This window comes from Talaromyces amestolkiae, assembly GCF_001896365.1.
Source record: "Talaromyces amestolkiae strain CIB chromosome Unknown scaffold9.1, whole genome shotgun sequence".
In the NCBI taxonomy this organism is placed as follows: Eukaryota; Fungi; Ascomycota; class Eurotiomycetes; order Eurotiales; family Trichocomaceae; genus Talaromyces; species Talaromyces amestolkiae.
Window position 1 is genome coordinate 1,358,115 of NW_024468045.1, and position 21,178 is coordinate 1,379,292.

Genomic DNA, 21,178 nt, shown 5'->3' on the forward strand with positions numbered 1-21,178 from the left:
TGCTCAGTACCTAGGTAACACATATGTTGTACAAGCAGTCCACAATTGGATTATACTTTCCTTCATACTTCAAGATGAGATCGAGCCCCATGACCATTGGACATAGGCGGCAGTAGATCTGGGCAAGGCCCACTTTACGAATAGCCAGTAGAATCTTTCTGGGCCTTAGAAAATACAATCTGCATGCCAACATCTGTGTACCAATGTGGGCTTATAAATCAGGTCATGATTCACATGTCCGAATAATCGTTTAGATCGAGGCTACCGCAGACGATTCCAATACTAGTTGAAAACATTAGATAAAAGTAAGCATTCGGGTCGTCGAGTCTACTGTGACTTGGACTTGCTATGGCATGAATTTCATGGCGACTGCCCAGGGGTCTACTTAGGTACGCGAACTTCCTACACTTCCACGAATGAGCCCTATAAAAATGAATAATTCCCCTCCCGACGCCCCCTCCTCCGCCCAGGAAATGTTGATTCTCATTGCCAATTGTGGAGAGGAGAAATGACAATCAATTTGACACGAAGTATAAGGAGGGTCGAGGCAATACCGCATAAATACAGAGAGGAATATGAAAAAGATACGTTGCTTGAAAATAACATATTCATAAAAGTCTTCGTGATAGCAAAAGAGTACATCCTTTGTATAAATTTCCCTCTCATCGTGCCTGCCATGTAATAAGATAGTCCTCAATGGATTTTCACACTGATGCTCCGGTTTGAAGTAGCAAGTCATGCCATTTTCGAAAGACATTCCTCGGATCATAATATTTCTTAAGTTCTTTGAGACGAGGAAGATTCTTCCCAAACAAATCTCTCGCATTAGCATCAAATCCTACTCAGCAGTCAGCTAAATTATTCGAGGCCAAGAAAATTGTAGAGTGTGGTGACTGACCGGTATAATTTGAATAAGTACCCACACCAAGCCCTCCCTTTATAATGTGCTCATCACGTATCTTACTCATAATCCCCTGCTGTAGCATGCGAATTCTAGAGTCTGCTTTCTGGTCCTGCCAGTTGAATATAGAGCACACATTGTAGTATGGCCCCCTATTTGCGTAAGCTGTGGCATCATTCGGGACTTCAATAACCTTGGTGTAGGGCAACATCTCAAAAAACAATAGAGCTTCAGCATCCTCAGAATAATCATTCAGAATCTGGGTGAATGTTTGATACACTGATTGAATAAAGTCTGTGTCGAGGGGTAACGTGACACTCGTGCCACTTAGTCGTTTTCGTCCTCCACTGACTGCTACCTTATTGAGCAGCTGATTTGTCTTGTAATAAGGCATCATTCCTATCTCCTCTTGGCCTGTGCTCAGTGACAACACGGGCTCAAAAATCTTCTCTGCTTGGGCTTGTGGGCCGTTATAGAACACTATAACCACAATCATGGTCTTACCGCGGGAGTTCGTAAATCCAAAGAACAACCCTTGGTCTTCATCAAGTTTGGAGTCGAGGTCATTTACACAGTTCACCAATTGTGGTAGCTTATCTGGATCCAAATAAAAAGTTCCGGCAAAGACATCATTCTTTTGTGGATGAGCCTTGAAAGTGAATCTTGTTATAACACCAAAGTCTTGACCAGCTCCACGGATAGCCCAAAACAGATCTGGGTTCTCTGATTCGGATGCAGTGGTTATGTTGCCATCCGCTAGGACGATCTGAGCTTCTATGAGATTGTCCACGACTAGTCCGTACTTCCCAGTAAGCCAGCCAATTCCGCCTCCGAGTGTTGTACCACCCACTCCAAGCTGGCTAACTGTCGGTCCAACGACAGCAAGACCGTGCTGAGCGGCGGCCGAGTCAACATCTGTCCATTTGGCACCACCCTCGGCCGATACTGTGTTGGAAGAAGTATGAACATCTACATGGTTCATTCTCCCTAAGTCGATCACAATTCCTCCATAAGTCGATGAGGCTCCCTTCGTGCTATGACCACCAGAGAGAACAACAAAAGGAATGTATCGTTTCGTAGCAAATTCCACGACAGTAGAAACATCCTCCACAGTAGTAACCTTTACTATGGCTCCCTTTATCAGCATGGTTGTGTCAGCATACGTCAAGCGATGCTCTTGTATGGATGCAAGTAAACTATGAATGCTTTGGTGTGGTGACGAAACACATACGGCCTCCTTTTCGCTGGTCGCGCTCCATCGGTCAAGGCTTTCCACGTAGTCATCATCTGCAAGGGTTATGACTTCTGCGTCTGTCCCTCTGAGTTCCTTCTGCAATTCTAAGGCAGCGGGGTATGTCAAGAATGGCATCGTGTATGGTCATTCGGTTGATGGTCAGTTCTGAATCGGTTGTAATTTGACCGTATCAACTGTGCGTTCTTGTAAATAGATATTCTGACTAGGCAATTTTGAAAATCTATCGAATTGTTGGCATCCAGCAATTTATTCGAACGTTGGAATTGAGATCGTAGTACACCGATATTATCCCGAAGAAATATGGAACCATATGATATCAACATTACCCTGACGGCTTATGTTATACTCCATCTACGAACTATGGTAGCACCATTGCCACTTGGTACTCCTACAAATTCTGAACCAGACAAAATGTGTCACGGGATACTACGAGGCTTACAAGCTCATCTCGTGGAACGACAAAAGTATTTCTTTACAACTTGTACACGAAATCTTCTCGTTCAGCTGACATTAGTTTATTATAAGAAGATAAAAGATATGAGTCATCAAGTCACCTGCACTTGTAGGGAATCCCCGCTTGCTCCTCGTCGATTATTTTCAACATTTTGTCTTCCATCGTATGATGTCGCCATCGGCGTTTTCTCGGGAATTTTCGACAGCGGTCAACGCATCACGGATACGACAAGTCAGAAAGTATGAAGACAAGGAACGATATTCACTTAAGTAATCACAGTGCACATTCTTACGTTACTTTGAACTTATACTTCTGCTCTACTCAATCAATTGTTGCTCTCTATTTACTCGAAACCTGCCGGATTGTAGGTGTCGTGCACTGGGAATCATGGTTTTCATAAATCATTAATGAAAATATTTATCGCTATTTGATACCAGATATGATCCTAAAGCATTATCTTGTTTTCGTATTCAGCGTATTCAGATTCGGATGCTGTAAAGGCTCTACAAATTCCAAAATTCAGAAAGGGCTTCATTCGATTGCACGCACAGTGCGATCCAGAAAATCCATAGTACACGAGGTCTCCATTCAACGCCTCCATTGAGTTGGATGGAAGATACTGCGAAGACTATCTTTGAAAGATTTGAACGGTGCAATATTTTCGATCGCATTCCTTATTTATCACTGTACTGAGCAGGGACAGGAACGTTTCCCATAAGTTTATCGCACATATTCCCTTGAATCTCAGGACATTACCTATATGCACTGCTAATTACCCCAGAAGATGCCAGTCCTGTATGCAACTTTTGAAAATATCAAGGTGTTGAGAATCAGATCATTCCGAGGGCGATGTTCAGGGAACTTTCTACACACGAGTACAGACAATACAACTGTGTGCAGCCATTTCGTTGATATTGACTTTGGCGACATCTGTCAAATGTCAACCACGGAAAACAATTTTAACGAAAGGGGAAGTTTCATGATTAGTTTCTGGTAATATAGTGCGTCGAATGTGATGAGATTAGGGTTTGTTTATTTTAGGAAGCCTGTGCCCAATTCGGCAAGTAGCTAAACAATCGCCTTTTTGTGAGAGGACGTAATCCCTTTGCCTTAATACTTCGGCAGAAAGGTCTTGATTTATACCCGGCGACTTTGCCAACTTTGGCGACTTTGATGCAATTAATACTATCCCTCTGTGTGATCATTTGGACAGCCGAAGGCCGCCTGATTGCTTTTTACGAGTCAAAATTCTAGACGATGAAGGGGACACATTCAGGGCGCAACAGGCTCATTCCATGAATTAGGTAACATGAAACTTTCTTAGGAGAAAATAAAGTCAACGTCCATAAATACGAATTTGAAGTAGTTTCGCGTGGAGGATCTGAAATACTTTCTGCATCATCGACATCGGCCTTCCTATGACATGTATACCCATCATGTGTCATGGCTTATAGATTGGCCCTTATATTTCAACCAATGACATGACTAGCCAAACCTAGGTATGCACACGAACATAAACGAATAATAAAAATTGTTACTTTATTAGTTCTAGTCTTTTATGACTTGGTCAATAACTGTACATATCACACCAATTGATGCTCACAGATAAGCGCTGATGCTAAGATAAGAAGAATTTCATTTGGTAAGAACTACTTCCATGTCTATCTATACTATAAAGTCTATTATCTAGCCCAGAAGTAACAGCATGGAAGCTACAAGATCATGCTTGAGGCCAGATAACAAGTATATATCCAACGACTGACTGAATATGTCAGCATCTTTCGCATTGGGGCCATTGATCCAAGATCCTAAAATCATCAACTTCCGGTAACTTCGCACTGAGGAGCTTTACCTATCGCGATAAGGACCAGCGACGATGTACGTGACATTCTAATCCACCATTACGTCAAGAAACAAGTCGAAATGTCGGGATTACCAAAGAATCTGCGGCGCAGGTCGGCAAATACGACGATCAGTTCTGCATCCTGGTCTAAATACCAACAACATGACGTCGACATGCTGGATTCTGGTGTTGATGATTTACAAAAAGCGGCGCTGCAGGGCTCTGTATAATATCCGACGGTAGCTTGATTCAGGGGCGAAATGCTGATCAAGTACCATGTTACGAAGTATAATGATTGCCATTGGTATGAAAGATAGTCATGATCGTCGTTACCTCTCCTTGCTAAGTATCCTGTTGAAGTTCATTTGAGTGCTCAAAGAGGCAGATCATGACTGCTGCGAGCTTGTAGTTGCAACAAAAAAGATAAAGGATGCCGGGCTTGTCACCAAATGAAAAAAGTATAAGTAAAGGCTACTCATCTCCCACCCTTCAGACGAGGAAACCAAACATTCAATTCAATTACTATCTCAAACAAAGATCAGACTACAAATAGAATTCAAATGACGAAGGTTATCGCTATTCCTATGCTCGCGACCATCGCGGCCGTTGGCGCACAAACCATCAACATTTATTCTTCGACCGACTGTTCGGGTACACCGACCACTTATGATTGTGGCTCCGTCTGGGACAGGTCGGTCTGCATTCTACATGTGGTAGATCGTGGATTCAATTGCTGACTTTTCAAACTATACTTAGCTGCGAAGTAGCTCCGATTACTATCGGGAGCTATGAGATAACCGACGACGGCGGCCAACAATGTCCCCCATGCGGTGGAAACTGCGTTTTCAACTCCTTTAAACTTTTTTCAGACGACTCGTGCGGCTCTGGCACCGCTCTGAACGGTGGTGCAGGCGAAGCCGGTTGTGCGCCAAACGGCTGCCTCACCCCTGGCGCGGACGTTTCCGGGGAATCAACAACCTCTCTCTCCCTCATGTGCTCAGGGGATTTCATATGCTCTGATGAGTGTTAATTTGGCGGCTCATCCTCATTTTGGTAGCATGGCATCGAGTAGGTAGAAGAGCCGCAAGCCACATATATGGATGATTTCTCGCCTAGCGTTATGGGTCGTCGGATTAGCCTATTGTTGTTATGGAGCAGCTTCACTTGTGGGCAAGCTGGATGAATGACCACGAATCCGGGAAGTAGTAGGGTAGATCAAATCCCAATATGAGTTGCATTTCAAATAGCAAGTAAATATTCTCTGACTATCCATGTATACATACATGGTAAACATCGATAATTGTGACACAAAGATTATCATTCCGATCTCGGAAGTGGATAGTGCAGATAGTTCAACTTCGCCTAATATTTGCATTCGTTGGTGCGTTGAAATTAACATCCGCCCTATGGCATCTCCGAACTCCGCACCTGATGCCTGTGTTGACTCTACTAGAGTCCAGTCCGCGTCTATATATAATATGAAAAATGAGTTGTTTTCGGCACAGGCAATTCATTTTGTTCAATACTACAGATTTTACTTCCCGCCCATCGCTTTCGACATTGGGTTCCTGCAGAATTCAGATATACACATCGACAGATCGGTGTGATTTTATTAGATGGCTCAACCCACGTCCACTGAAGCCACGGAAATAAAAGAGAATCACGATATATCAAGAGCCATACAAACACCCTCTTTTGTCCTAAGAACTTTTCGCGCTGGAGACTTGGGGTATATCGTCCATCGACATGGGGCTTCTTACGACGAGCAGTATCAATGGGGTACCCGTTTTGAGGCTGTTGTAGCACGAATTGTTGCCGATTTCTTCGAAACTTATGAACCTAGTAAGGAATGCTGCTGGATTGCGGAAAGTAAAAGTGACGGAACGTTTTTGGGCAGTATAATGCTCGTCAAAGATCGAGAATCGGCTGATCCTTCGAAGACCGCCAAGCTTCGTCTGTTGTTTGTCGAGCCAGGGGCTCGGGGTATGGGACTGGGGGAGGCACTGGTTAGACAGTGTACACTTTTTGCGCGAGAGGCAGGTTATTCACGGATCGGACTATGGACACAGAGCATACTACTACCTGCAAGAAGATTGTACACAAGGGAAGGATACAAGTTGATACGGTCAGAGGAACACGAGTCATTCGGCGTTGCATTGACAGGTGAACACTGGGAGTTGACCATATAAGAGTGATTTGTGGCCTAGTATAGCGTACTATGAACTCACCATGTTCAAATTTCCCCAGCGATCAAGCCTTCTTTCAGGAACCGATAACTTGTTAAAGGGGAGCACACACTGGTTGAATGCACCACCAGTCCCACCAGTCTCGAGACTTTCGAAAATTGAAACCATTGATAGATAGCCTTCATTATTCATACCTTGCATCTGTGTAGCATAAGCCCTAAGAAATAGAATAGCTGACCTTGGACTGCCCTTGCTTCCGAGTTATCTTTTTCACCGTGGTATGGCCACACAAATCTGTCGTCTCAACATGTGTTCCTCCACAGGGGTACACATCCAAGCCACCAATATTGACCATGCGAAACTTCTCGCCCCGGGCAACTAGACTACTGTCTGGGATTAAGTGATCCAGTCCTCTCGTGCGAAAGTCATTCTCATCCCACCATTCCACTGTGACTGGCAATTTGGCAACGATAGATTCATCCACTTTTTTCTGAATTGCATCCTTCCATTTGCCGTCGATGAGACCTTGGAATTCGCAAGCTGCTGCGCCAGGGAAATGCGATGCTTTTAGCTCTGCAAAATCCTTCACTTCATCCTTCACAAGATGTCTGACAGATGCGCCTAGCACATGCCCTGCCGTATGAAGTCGGGAGTATAGTAGCCGCTTATCTGCATCGATAGCTTGTTCAACGGTCTCTCCACTATTAAAGGCACTGGCAGCATCTTCGTTCGCAAAACGGCCTAGATGCATGACTTGGCCATCACGGACAAGATCCATACGAACAGACGTTACTGTAAAAGTGAGGCCTGATTTTCCTGTCATCGTGCCAGTGTCAGACGGTTGGCCGCCTCCTTGCGGATGGAATATCGTCTTGTCGGTAACCACCACATGATCCTCGTCAGTGCCAGATTTGAATACTTGGCGGTTCAACTCTTCAAGAGCACTGAAAGAACGAACTGATATTACGGTCGCCTCAACGTGTTGGAGCTTCCCATCGTGCTGGAAAGCTAGAGACGTCCTGGAATTTGAAGTCATTGACCCGGTAAGGTGGCTTTGATCGAAAGAACGCGGTCGGCTTGGATGTAAATGTATCTGCAATATCGTGTAAATATGTACAGATTTCCATCTCCACCGGCGCCAGTTAGACGAGTTTTCCACGCCCTTTGCTTGACAGGGTGGGGCCATAGTGGACCTTTTGCGACGGCGTCTTTATAGTAAGATGACCAACTGTCATGTATTATGAGAGTGAGTCATCGTGAAATTTCAATATTAAATAATTCAGAGCCATCCCTCCACCAGCGTTAAGGAAATACTGTATCCTTTTCAAACGATTCACATATTTGATAGTAATTGCGGTACAGGCAACGCTTTCATCTTGCCGAGCGACACATTCTCATGTTGAGCTGCAATCCAGCCTCAATTCAATCTTCGAGATCTACAGGCGACGGCGCTTTAGAGATTATGATATACTCGGTTTATCATACGCAGGCGCATGCACCAACAGTTGTAGCCACCCCCAGCATGGATAGTCATGGTATCTCCGAACGACTGTGAAATAGTCGAGAGAAGCAAAGCACACCCTAGGCGGGGTCGAAGTACTTGCCAGTACTTCTGTATTATTATCTGATTACGACTAAATTCGCACAGGCTGATCTGCGCACGAATTTGCTCCATAGGAAGAAGTCACTCATCAATTTCAATGTCCTGATGGAAGAACCGACAAAAACAAGGCCATTGCCTGTGCTGGTTGTCGTTGTCTCGGTCAAGATTCGAGCACCCAGGACTTCCGATGATGAATCGCTAGCTCTTGAACGCCTACATACTGGTATCCACTGTCTCAGGTCTCTCTCTTTTTGGCAGCTAGATCCAAGGACGCAATCGGCACGAGCTAATGCAATTTCGCGAGCCCTGCAACCACGTTCCGATCGCACGAACTGTTTCGTGGACTGCGTTTGAATTTACCTTACTACGGGTTCGATATGCGCTTCAATGCTTGTCCAAGGACACTAGAAGACACGGGCCGCCGCGGGATTCGCGCGGTCACGCATTTCATAGGATGCGATGCGATAGAAATGGTGAGACGCGTGCCCTGCGCCGGTTGGGAGCTTTTCCAGTTGAAGCGTCGCTTTAGCCTCGACGGGCATCTTTGAATCAAACCCCGGATCACCTACCCAGGCGGGTTAGGTACAAAGCCACAAGTGCAGAGTCTAGCACTAGTGAATTAGTACGTAAGTGCGTAAGTAAGATTGCGACAATCTTGCAGGTTGTTTCCGGCTCTCAGCTTTCAGTACGATTTCGATCGCTAACACTCCAACAGGACAAAGTTGCAATCATTTCAACGGGCAATATAACGAACGAGGGGTCTATATCGAGAACATTGCCTTTTTAAATCAGCAGGAAATTACATTGCTAATATTGCTAAGGACTCTTGCTGTGTTCTGGTGGCGCTGCCAACCTAGTTTTTCGTTCAATGTGACGCAGTGCGAAAATTCAATCGTTTTATTCAGCCGCGACATATCGCTGCTGACTACGGAGTAGTCTTTAATCTGTTTCGGAGACTGATAAAGGATCGCTTAGCATCGGCGTCTCCGCGTCGCCATATAACTAGCTGTCGATAAGACTGGATCAGGAGGTCGAGTTACCAATATTGCGAACATTTTCGTGCCAATGCGCTTACGCCCCCAGGATCAGGAGGCGTTAACACGTATGAATTGCAAATGGCGCGATCGTTGTGAGGTCTCCTGGTAACTTTGCTTCGAAGTTGGGTAGGTCAAAAGCTTCTGGACACAGTGGACAGCAGACCCTACGGAAGAAAATTTGTGGAATAACATAAACACCGAAATCCGATCAATGCCTGATAATAACCACCATGAGACGACGATCTGGCGATTGCCCTAAAAGAGAAATCATTGTGGACTATCGGAGGTGCGCGAAAATAAATTGAGTCCTTATCTTGAGAGTTAAGCACAGCAAGCGTGTAGCACTAGAGCCTGCCAGATGTGCCATTCTGATGCTACTCTATGTATGTGTGGTGCATGGGCCTGTCGTACCATGGCTGCTTAATTCCTTATCATGTGAGGTCTGGCTATTATGGAGCGAGCTATAGTAGCGGGCTTTGATGCAGCCAAACACGGTGAGTTTTCTTATCAGGGCTGTTCTGACCGAGGATCCCACCCAACTACGAACGCCGAAGGAGATTAACATATCTATATTTATTTTCTGGTGTGTTTTTATCCCGTACCTGATTATTACCGTGTACTATTTCCTGTCCCGTTTTTTTTTTTTTAACCGTGTGTTGCAGCAATCCGACGGTAATTTATCCGGAATTTCATTGTTCGTACGGAGTTTTGTTTCTCTTTATCGTCCTCGGTACCAGCTTTTACGGCCCCAACGTGGCGTATTCAATGTCGTATGAGTTATGCGGAGAAGACCCTGAAGCATAAACAATTGGCTTTGTTGCTAGTCAGGACGATCAACCATAGGACGAATTGTGGTAAATATGGAGAAGACGGGTTTGTGTCTAGCATCTACTAACCACTTTTTGACAATTAGCACATGATCCTTATCTCGCAATCTCAAAGAGCATGGCAATCTTGGGCTCCATGTGCGTCTCATGTTTACGAAAATGGACTGCAAAAAACTTTCAAGTCCATCAAGTCGAACCTTGGATACATACAGGGTCAAACTTTGACCGTCTTAAGCATTTCAGAGTTGTGGTACCAGTACGATGACAACGGGGGATCCGAGTGTCGTCCACATGCGCATTCCAACGGTGCTTATAACGAGGATCAGGTTGTGAATCAGGCTAACACGTATCCAAAACCCCGTACTCTGTCAATTCACAATGGTATTGGACGAGAGGACGGTATCATGCATGGGTGCGCTTTCCCGCCACGGGCTGTAGTACAGAGAGCACACCCTTGCTAATACGATTTCGGAGTATGTATCACCCTAACTGGCACACCACAATCGTACCGATCTGAGTTTCTGAAGGAATGCCAATCAAGCCCCAAATTACTGTGGTCGCTTGTTTTATTTCTTCCGGAAGGTTCCCTGAAAAGGAAAGGTTGGCCTTGGGTCGTGTTCGAGCACGCGGTCTTTCTTTGACAAGTGCCATGCGATTGTGAAAATGGGATTAGCCTTATCTGTAGCTGGAGCTTTTCTCTATCCCTGCTCGAATTGCCACCCTATGGCGTCTTCTTAGCTTGCCATTGGCGTGACAAGCTGTATTGACAATTTAAGACGAGTTCGCAGTGCTGTCTGGGCGTTCTGACTGGTCCGCCTCTTTTATCGCGCTCGTGGTGAATACTCCCTTGCGGCTGGAGTCTTATCAGGCCAACTTAAGTATCTCGTCGGCAAGGCTCAACGGAGGAAAACCTTGCGTCTATTTAAGAGGGCAGGCCCCGGCATCCTAACCTCTGCATATTTTCTTTTCTCGTCTTGATATTTGCTTCCCGAACTACTCACCCTCCAATCACCACCCCATCTGGTTCAAGATGTCGGAAGTTCAAACGGGTCACGAAAAGCCCCCGGTGTATGATACTAAGGATGTCAACGAGTCGCCTCATAGCGATGTCGAGTCGGCGGAGGGTCAGATCAACCCTCTCAAGAGGAATCTTCAAAATAGGCACATGCAAATGATCGCCATTGGTGGTGCTATTGGAGCTGGTTTTTTTGTCAGTACTGGAGGTGCTTTGCGTACTGGTGGTCCAGGTGCTTTGGTAAGTCTTCACCGCGATGTATAAATCGAATTGGAAAGAAATTCAAACGAATTCAACACCATTAGACATGAGATGAGGTACATTTGCAACAATACTAATGATTATTTAGCTTCTTTGCTACTGCATCGTCGGTATTATGCTTCTGCAAACCATGTGGGCGCTTGGAGAATTGGCTGTCATGTATCCGGTTAACGGTGCTTACTTCGACTACAGTCTTCGTTTCATCGACCCGTCATGGTAAGTTTTAGATGTGCAGAATTTAACTGACACAACTGACCGCTTGGTGTAGGGGATTCGCCATGGGTTGGGATTATGCCATCAATTGGCTTGTCATTCTGCCTTTCGAACTCACTGCTGCTGGTATCACCATTAGATTCTGGCGCGATGATCTAAACGTTGGTATCTGGATTGCAGTTTTCCTTGTGGTTCTATCCGCTATTCAGATCTTTGGCGTGCGTGGTTATGGTGAAGGTGAGAAAAGGCCTCTGTTTTCTTTTATTGCCAAAACTTCATCACATAATTGACCGCCGCTAATCTTGCTTGTCATAAACAGTGGAATTTGTCCTCAGTATCATCAAAATAACTGCTGTGATCGGATTTATCATTCTCGGAATCGTGATTGACTGCGGCGGTGCTCCCGTGGGCGGATACATCGGTGGTCATTACTGGTTCGACCCTGGTGCTTTCACCGACTTTGTTGGTTTCTGCTCTGTCTTTACCACTGCTGCTTTTGCCTTCGGAGGTACAGAGATGTCTGGTCTTGCTGCTGCCGAAACCGCGAACCCCGCCAAGTCAATTCCCAAGGCTTGCAAACAGGTGTTCTGGCGTATCACACTTTTCTACGTCGTTGGCACCCTCATTGTCGGACTGATTGTCCCGCACAATGCTGACTATCTGATGAAAGCTAGTGGAGCCAACACCTCGTACTCGCCTTTCGTCGTTTCAATCCAGAATGCTGGTATTAGTGGCTTGCCGTCAGTAATGAATGCTGTCATCACCATCTCAGTCATCAGTGTCGCCAACTCTGCTACTTTTGGCTCTACGCGTACCATTCAGGCCATGGCAGAGAAGGGAATGGCGCCGAAATTCTTCGGCTATGTCGACAAGCACGGTCGTCCTATCTGGTGTGTCGTGCTACAGATCGCATTTGGTTTCCTCGCTTTCATCAACGAAGCCTCCGACACTGGTGGCCAGATTTTCACCTGGCTTTTGGCGCTATCTGGTATCTCCAACTTCTTTGTCTGGGGCTCAGTATGCCTTGCACACATTCGTTTCCGCGCTGCGTGGAAACACAACGGTCGCAGTATTGACGAATTGGCCTACGTTGCGCCTTGGGGAGTTTACGGTAGCTATCTTGGTCTCGGACTTAACATCCTCTGTCTGATCGCCGAGTTTTACGTCTCCGTTCAGCCATTGGATGTTCAGAACTTCTTTGAGAACTATCTTGCTGCACCTCTTGTCATCGCCCTATACGTGGGATGGAAGATTTACCAGTCCATTACTAAAAACCCCGAAGTTGAGAAGCGTGGCTGGAAGCTGTGGAGATCAGTTGAGGAGATCGACGTGTTCACTGGAATTCGTGACACGGCTCTTGATGTTGGCATCGAGCCTCGTGTCAAGTACGAGACCTGGGGCGCCTGGGCCAAGGCCCTGCCCAAGAGATTGCTACGCTCAATCGTTTGATTGCACACCTACGCTGTGTGGCTATGATTGGGTGATTGAATGATGGGCAGTTGGATTCCGTGCACTTCGACGTTGCCATCAATACCTTGTCAATTATGAGCAAGGGTTATATTGGCTCATTCAAGTATACCTATGTAGGTACCTAATTTCCAGCAGTTATTAAGTAACATCTTGTACTATATGCACAATCGTGAACATGGGTAGTCAACTAATGTTTATAGAGTACTTAGTATGAACTATAAACTTATCGAGTTTTTGTAATGGGTTTGCAATGTAGTTTGTAATTTTGTTACAGTCTAGTCTGGCGGTCAAGCAATAGAAGCTCTGCCTTCGTGACTCACGTAAAAATATGTCATTTTCGAAGTCTGCAAACTTATCATTGCGATTATAGGAAAGATAAAACAAATGATAACGAATGAATGTGGTCAGTCATTTCGGATGGTCAATAAAACGGCTTAAGCTTGACCAAGAACCAATTTCTCTTCATATATGCTACTTTGCAAGTCCTCGCAGCCAACGATCGGCACCTTGGTACTTATCATGCCGTATAAGTTGAGTTAATTGGGCCAAACTTGATGTTCGAGTATGTAACATATGAACTAGCATCTTGTGTGCGAATGGTAGATGGCACACCCGACGAGGTAGAGCAAGAGCCACGAGCAACACCGGGTGTTGAGGCAGATTTGTTTGTAGGATAGTCGCTGTCGAGCCATAGCATGTCGGCGTAGTCATCATCCCAGAGTGACAAGACCAGAACCATGCCTTCAGCTAGTGCAGAGCTCATGCCTGACAAACCACCATCCTTATCAAACACATCGGTGTCACCAAATGCGGTTTTCTGTGCCTCACAGAACGATTCTGTGATGACATTACCGGTGACCCCGGAGACATCTGAGCTAGCCTGGGCAATGACCTTGCCATTTTGCACAAAGATACGGTTGATAGAAGACAAGGTACCAGAGGAAGTCACAAATTGAGTGACAACGGTGAATGTACTCTCAGTGTTGACAACAAAGTTCGAGCCCGGGCCGTAAAATGTAGTGTTTCCTAAGCGGTATGGGTTGAAATCGCAACCATCAGGGTCGCAAACTCCGGCATATCGGTCGGTTGAATATGTACCACCACAGGCGTCTGCTTCACACATGGTTTGGCCGAGAGTCGAGCATGGATGAGCGGTGGTTGCATAGGAGATACTGTTTGCTTCCCAGATGTCCATTTCAGGACAGCAGGACCCATGGTTTCCGATACCGGTATTTGAATCGACGGTTGACGGTACCCATCCTTCGACGTTGCCCTATGGTATTATCTGTCAGTGATTTGGAGGGGGGGAAATGGGAGCCTTAGTTATATGGCCCAGTCATACCTGTCCATCAATGAATTTCAGATCGCGAGGGCATTGAGAATCACAGTAACCAACACCATATTTAGCCCCAGCCTTGTTGTTGGTATACGTAGAGGTACCACCGTCCGTTGGCATCTGGGAGAAGTAAAGTGCACCATTCAACCCGCAGGGCAGATTAGCCACGTTCACGTCAAACGTAAATTCGTTTCCGAGGAGATCAAAGGTCTGATATGTGCTTTCGTCCTCAAGCAGATACAGACGAGCGCCAACGTTCTGGCCATTGGAATTTTCCGTGACATAATTGATTCTTAGCTCGCTACCAGAAGTAGTCACACCGTAGGTGCTGCTGTAATCGGCTCCATCGACAGCGCAGTTAACGGCGCACGTCACGTCGTCCGGACACAGAGTTGCATCCCAGGTATTGCCGGTATAGCAATTGGTATATCCATCGACAGAGTGGACCCATCGCCAGTTGGCGTCAATAACCACACTACCCTCAACGGTGGTGCAAGAGCCGGCTGCGGTGCATTTCTGCCAGGTGAGAGAGGGATGGGTCTCAGTTGTCAGTGTCCCAACCTGCTGCGCATGCGCAGCGAGGAACAGTGACAATAATAGAAGGACGGCTTCTCGGAGCATTCTGGAGTAATCACTGAGTCACGCTTTCTTGTTATCTGCTTGTGTTTATCTCAGTCAATTGGATGCCCGTATTCGGAGTACTTGCTGATGAGCTGAAGAATCATGAACAGATCATGGCATTTTGACGGCTTTTTATATCTCTAGAAGGAGATATCACTCCTCCTCAATCCCCTAATCCATCCCGCGATGAATGCTGCGAGCTGTGGCATGTTTCGTGGTGGCCCATCTCGAAGTTGACTTCACATTCTGATGAAACAACTTGAAATGATTATGTCGACCCTTTCATTGAGGTTATAACAGAGCGAGACTCCCCGTTCTAGCACTCTCCGATATTCCGCCTTTAGACGTAGACACAAGAAATATTGTTCACTCACTGCTGTGGTTGTGGTCTCTGCATATCTAAGACGACATACAGCCAACATCGTTGCTTCAAAGATCATCAGCGAGATAAAGCAACRGGCGTCCGACATGCCGATTGGATACTCTTMAAGCCACTTTCGAAGAACGTCAAATGGATTGATGAAGGTAGTTATGCAGCTGACACTTTTGGTTCAACATTGAAAGCAATTTTCCACGAGTTGTGGTCGACCCCGGAGATTTGCGGGGGAGCAAGGGGATGTAGTCCAGTCATATACATAGCACCTTTACCTTACTTAAGAATAGATTGGCTATTCCAAAAGCAGACTGTATCAATTATACTCCTTCATAAACGTTTCATAGCATGGGCAAAGGGAATAGCCCCAATCTCGCACGTTGCTTCAAGAAACTCACCATGCTCGAGATCCGATCTTCCGAGCTTTCAGTCGACCGGGTGGGCTTCATCAGTCTTGTGGACTAAGGTGCTTCAGACTTTAGCAGTGCAACTGCTATGTCATCAAATCATCAATGAAACTTCGGTACAAGACGGCTCATGTCTTCTTGTAATGCGGAAACAGACGTCGTAGACATCGACCTCTCACACGGGTAACGTGTGTTTACAAATTCCGACTATTCAGCATAGATATAATACTTCAGCCCGGTAGTTAATGTAGACCAATGGCCGAAGCAGTCCTCCATACGATGGCATAGGATGTTCGTCTAGCTCCTATCACGGTGATAGAAGTTCCAAGTCAACAAGCTTCCCACAAACGAATTCGGCAAAGTCCAGCCGCGTAAGCTAAATCAGCCACCCGCTAGTTAGTGGTACGTATGCCATCATGATGATACGCTGGCTAAGAGACGTGGAATCCATTAAGACCGCGCGTGCAGATATGTTCTATGATATCCCATCAAGTGGTGGTTGCTTCCCCGCATTAACGGTACATTACTTGCCATCTCTATAGGACGAGCAGTGCTGCATCTTGGATAGTGGCTAGCTCGCAAGGGCGTGATATTTTTGTCGATAGAAATAACGTATATAAAACCCGTCTGATCTATTCAGGACAAGATTTTACATATTCGACGCTGTCTCATGGACAAGGTTTTCGAGACCATTACCCTAAATATATTGCGAAAATTGAGGAAGAGAAGGCTAACCCTGCGGCATATTAAGGACTGGGCCCACTGTTATCCGGTAAGAATGTGCATTGATTGGCTGAGCTCTATTAAGCTAGTCCTGGATTTGAGAGTGGATCTTTTTATCTAGGTCTGATTGGTGGAATGCTGCTGCTCCGTACTAGCTCCGTGCTAACTCCGCGGAAGCAATGAAACAACCAAAACAATTTCTGGCCAAAACGTACGACGATAGCCAGAACTGCGTAGTACGTACAATGACCAGTAGTTACCCTTAATTTGGACGGTCAAACTCAGATTTATTTCTCTTTTTTTTTCTTACTTCATACCGCTCAATGTCTTGGTGAGGCCACAAGTGGACAACGTTTATGCGCTTTCCAGAGAAGACGAAATAGAATCCAGCAATGAGGTGGTAATGGCGTTATAGCAGCAATCCTCCGTTGCATAGAATGCACCAATATCGGCACTAACCATGGTGCTCACCACCGACGATATATCGGCACTGGATGGAGTATCGTGCAGAATGATCGCGGATTGGCTTCTGTATTGACTCGGGATGGGATCAACCGTGCCGGACTCGGAGTATGATGAATAATAAAGTTCAGCGTTGACGATCAGATCAGCAGCGTCATAATACGCGGTGGCAGTGGTCAAGGTTCCAGGGTTGAAGACAATGTAGTCCAATCCTAGGCCACGGGCATACGAAGCGACGCTGGACATGTACTCTGTATAGGTTGAATTGTCGGCATAGGGCGCTTCGTCGAAGAAAATACCGTCAACCGCAATGTTGCTAGCAGTGTAGTCCTTCCAGCCAGCGTAAGTGCTGACATTAGTTTCAACGACACTGATGTCCTGTGTGGCATATGTTGTGTGTACGTAACCAATTGTTTGCACGTTAGGGTATGATTTGAATTTCGCGAGAGCGGCGATGTACGTGCTGTCAGGGTACTCTGTCCACGCCGTAACGGCTTTTTGTCAGATACAAACTCCACTTCGCTCATTTTTAATTGCAATAAATGACTACTCACGGCCGGCTCCTGGTCCAGAGTCAGGGTCCACGATCAGACGAAATGTCACATCTGGGTATGCCGCAGCGGCATTATAGATCGCATCCCAAGCACCTGTCACGGGATAAATATAGAGAGGCAACAGAATGTCTGTTGCAGCGCCTAGAGACGCGAGACACGCAGCGTATAAAATGGACGTCTTCATGGTGTATATTTGATGGCTTTTTATGTGGTGCGTTGTCGGATTCCGGAGACTTGTTCTGCTGGGAAGGCAATTCAATGAAGCTTCGTCGACCAGAAAAGATGGGTGGTATTTATAGTAAGGAAGACGGATGGATGTTGATGATTCTATCGTGTCTACTACCTACGTAGCTTCTTCGTTACTCCATTAGAAAATGAGACAAACTCAATATTATCAAGGACAATTATCAACGATCAGCCAGAAGCTAGACCTCTTTCCCCGATCTGTGACCAAATTAACATTTTCCCAAGGTTTTTGAACTCGGATTCGATCACATTATTGGCCGATGGTAGAAGGATCATGCTCCGTATGGGGCCAACACAAGCCGAAACAGTGTGGAGATGCGTAAGCATAGACCCGGCCAAAAGTGTAATGTAGTACAGTCCATGTTTTGTTCTGGATGCCTATGAAAAATCAACAACTCATAAATATCGTCAAAGAATGCCCAGAGGCTAATCAGAAATTGAAGTGCAGAGACGAGTAAGCATACAACATTGTAACGTTACACGTGTTGTTAAGAATGGCCAAGAAGCTTCCAGCCCCAACTTTCGATAAGTGTTTGTCTCCACTCCGCGCTTTCAAGGGCGGAAATCTTGGGTACGAAGACATACTCCTTAAAACCCTTAAGTCGGTATCCGGAGATTTAGAAACATGGAGTATCTTATTTATGAAGTCCTGCTGACTGTGACATGTTTCCTGTCCACAGCGAGCGTTACCTACAGCACCCCTGATAAGCGCTACGAGCATGTCATATTTAGCAGCGAGATCTGCACGACCCTTTCAACAACAGCAAAGCTACCGATCTAGGCCCTAAAGGAGTTACGGAGTCTAATCTGGGCGACAAGTCTGCATAACGGCACTAGAACCAGCCAGCCCTAAGACCCAACAAACTATAATTGACTCATGCGACCAACCAACCAACCAACCAACCAACCAACCAACCAACACTCCCATTTGATTGTTTTTCATTTGCCTTTTATAGCTAGGTTCTACTCAGAAGAATCGCTATATGGACTTACTAGTATACATCTACAGCATCTTGGACACGCGGGGTCGATGAAATCAAAGCATGTTTCCAACCTTGGAAGGCTCCGTATTCACCACCATGGCAGGTAATGCGCTTCTTGCCACCATTCGCATTGCTCGGTGGCCGCATCGTCGAAAACTGGCGCACCGATTTGAATCGACCACAATGTCGAATTCTTCCCATATAGAGGAAGCGTTGGAACACTCTCGCCATCTGGGCTTCCAGTCTTGGCGAAGTTGGTAAACAGTCGCTGCATCTGCTGCGCTAGAGTTATCTTAGCTTCATATGCCCCTATTATAATATCGCCGTCATTGAAGAACGTGTAGTCCAGATCCTGTACATGGTAACCTAAGGCGACATCAAAAAATACCCTTTTGCGCCAAGGTGCTCATATGCAAGATCATAGTACCGTGTGTTGCAAAAAAATGCTGAATCGGTGATAGTATGAACTTCACGGGCGCCCTGTGTAAGATACTGCTGGCTTCCTTTGAATATCGGTGGATACAGGACATTGTCCACATGTTCAATGGTCGAATTTATCGCATCCGGAATCAGTTGTTGGAGGTAAGCAAGATATTCGTCTTCGCTATCAATAATTGGTGGACCGAATATAGACCCTTCATTGCTATTGTATCCAGTGATTATTCTGGCCGAATGATCGAACAGACCGTGTTTCAACATTAGACCAGCTGGCTTTAGCACATATACTCCGTGCACAACTAGAGCCCAGGTCATAGTTCCCCAAAATGCTGACGTTGATAGCTGGTTGATTTTGAGCAAATCATCAAATGGAATGTTTCTCAATTGATGCAATGTAGCGACTTCACTGCCATTGAGTATACTCGCCCACTTGAGGGTTAGTTGGAAGTTTTTATCTTGAATGTTTTGCACCATATAAGGAGCAAGGGCAAGGCTCTGGATGACCGCTTGCTCAAAAGGGCTTTTCCACTTCCCCCAAAGATGTCAGGTGATACTACATGCTTGCAGCACCTGCAGAATGGCCCGTTATAGTAATCCTGTTTGGGTCGCCGCCGGAATGATGGATGTTCTTTCTGGCCCAGTCCAATCCAGCACGCTGATCAAGCAGTCCTAGATGGGGTGTGTCTCGTTGTGACTGAAAACTGGGTCCAGACAGGCAACCGAACATTCCGAATCGGTAATTAATCGAAACAAAAATGACACCATCAGAACAATCGTTATTTTCGACGTATTGGGCAACCAGTGTGGAAGGACTTCGAGCCGAGCTCTTGTCGCCAGATACATAACCTCCTCCATAAATCCAAACTACTACCGGCGCTATCTGTGGTTGTTAGTGCGGGTGAGTAGATTAAGATACTATCATAGCATCCAAGGTACATACCATTATTTGTCCTAGATTCATTTCTCCTATCCCATATTCCCTCTGGTATAGCAACATCCGGAGTTAAACATTCCTATACTGTGCGAGGATCAGAATCATATGGCTCGAGTGACTCCAGGGAAGTACTTCCCGAGCTATACAAAGACTCCATTGACCCATACGTCTTGCTTAACAGTTGTAACGCGGCATCACTACTGTTACCTGCAAATTGCGCAGATGCTATCAACCACCATGGCTTGCTTTGAGCACATACTCCTGCTATCTGTCCTGTATTGACCGTACGATTGACCGTGTTTACTGGGCGTGGCTCGGAGAAGAGAGGTGCCGACGCAAAGTAAGTATTTAAGAAGTTGTAAATTTTGGCTGTTCCCTAAACAGACGAATGTTTTGAAATTAGTCAAGGGCTCTTACGATTCAATTTGGTTACTCCCAGATACTTGTCAGAAATGTACACTCAAAGTAGCTTGGTGGATCGAATTCCCAAGATTGACGGTGGGAACCGAGTCTTGTGCAATTGCCGTGCCAGAGTATATACAAGTATAAAAAAAAGGTCACACAAGAATGGAACTCCATGTTTCCATAGTTTAAAGAAGTAAAAATGAAGTTAGTCTAAGGTGACTTTTTGAAAGTGAGACGTAGAAATAAAGGCGTTGAATATCAGATAGAACCAGACAATTGTAAAGATGGTAATTCTTGAAATAGCGATAGTAGAAAGAGGCGTACGTACAATAAGTCTGAATACCAATCGTCTTATATGATTATAAATCTAACTACGTTGAACAAGTTTCGTCTTGCTCATCGGACCTCTATTGGCTTCGAGTCCTTTGTGCTCGAAGTGCACGTATTGAATCCAGGTACGGGGACTCAACTCTAATTTCTCTGAACTGTGCCAAACAAAGGATAAACTCACATAACAATTCCTCATGCTCGTATGATATTCTTTGTATTCACTCGACGTCTCTCTGGGGCATTTGGAGCTTATTGTTAGTGCCATGAACAAAGAGACGAAATTACCGGATTAGGGGATTGG

General features: G+C 45.6%; 5 protein-coding genes across 5 annotated transcripts; 1 reads left to right on the forward strand and 4 right to left on the reverse strand.

Annotated features, from left to right (window-relative positions):
- Window positions 1–704: 704 nt before the first annotated feature.
- BHQ10_005455 (uncharacterized protein) lies at window positions 705–2,270 on the reverse strand (the record flags this gene model as incomplete). The annotated part of the gene is made up of 3 exons (XM_040877933.1): window positions 705–838; window positions 899–2,036; window positions 2,133–2,270. The coding sequence occupies 3 exons, from the start codon at window positions 2,268–2,270 to the stop codon at window positions 705–707; spliced, it is 1,410 nt and encodes a 469-aa protein (XP_040733959.1).
- Window positions 2,271–6,856: 4,586 nt separating this feature from the next.
- On the reverse strand, window positions 6,857–7,675 carry BHQ10_005456 (uncharacterized protein; the record flags this gene model as incomplete). The annotated part of the gene is made up of 1 exon (XM_040877934.1): window positions 6,857–7,675. One exon carries the CDS (start codon window positions 7,673–7,675, stop codon window positions 6,857–6,859), a length of 819 nt encoding a protein of 272 aa, XP_040733960.1.
- A 3,461-nt stretch (window positions 7,676–11,136) lies between these two features.
- On the forward strand, window positions 11,137–13,044 carry BHQ10_005457 (uncharacterized protein; the record flags this gene model as incomplete). Its single annotated transcript, XM_040877935.1, has 4 exons — window positions 11,137–11,361; window positions 11,471–11,598; window positions 11,651–11,832; window positions 11,915–13,044. The coding sequence occupies 4 exons, from the start codon at window positions 11,137–11,139 to the stop codon at window positions 13,042–13,044; spliced, it is 1,665 nt and encodes a 554-aa protein (XP_040733961.1).
- Window positions 13,045–13,582: 538 nt separating this feature from the next.
- Window positions 13,583–15,022, reverse strand: BHQ10_005458 (uncharacterized protein; the record flags this gene model as incomplete). Its single annotated transcript, XM_040877936.1, has 2 exons — window positions 13,583–14,338; window positions 14,408–15,022. 2 exons carry the CDS (start codon window positions 15,020–15,022, stop codon window positions 13,583–13,585), a joined length of 1,371 nt encoding a protein of 456 aa, XP_040733962.1.
- Window positions 15,023–16,879: 1,857 nt separating this feature from the next.
- On the reverse strand, window positions 16,880–17,725 carry BHQ10_005459 (uncharacterized protein; the record flags this gene model as incomplete). The annotated part of the gene is made up of 2 exons (XM_040877937.1): window positions 16,880–17,481; window positions 17,542–17,725. The coding sequence occupies 2 exons, from the start codon at window positions 17,723–17,725 to the stop codon at window positions 16,880–16,882; spliced, it is 786 nt and encodes a 261-aa protein (XP_040733963.1).
- Between the last annotated feature and the right edge of the window lie 3,453 nt (window positions 17,726–21,178).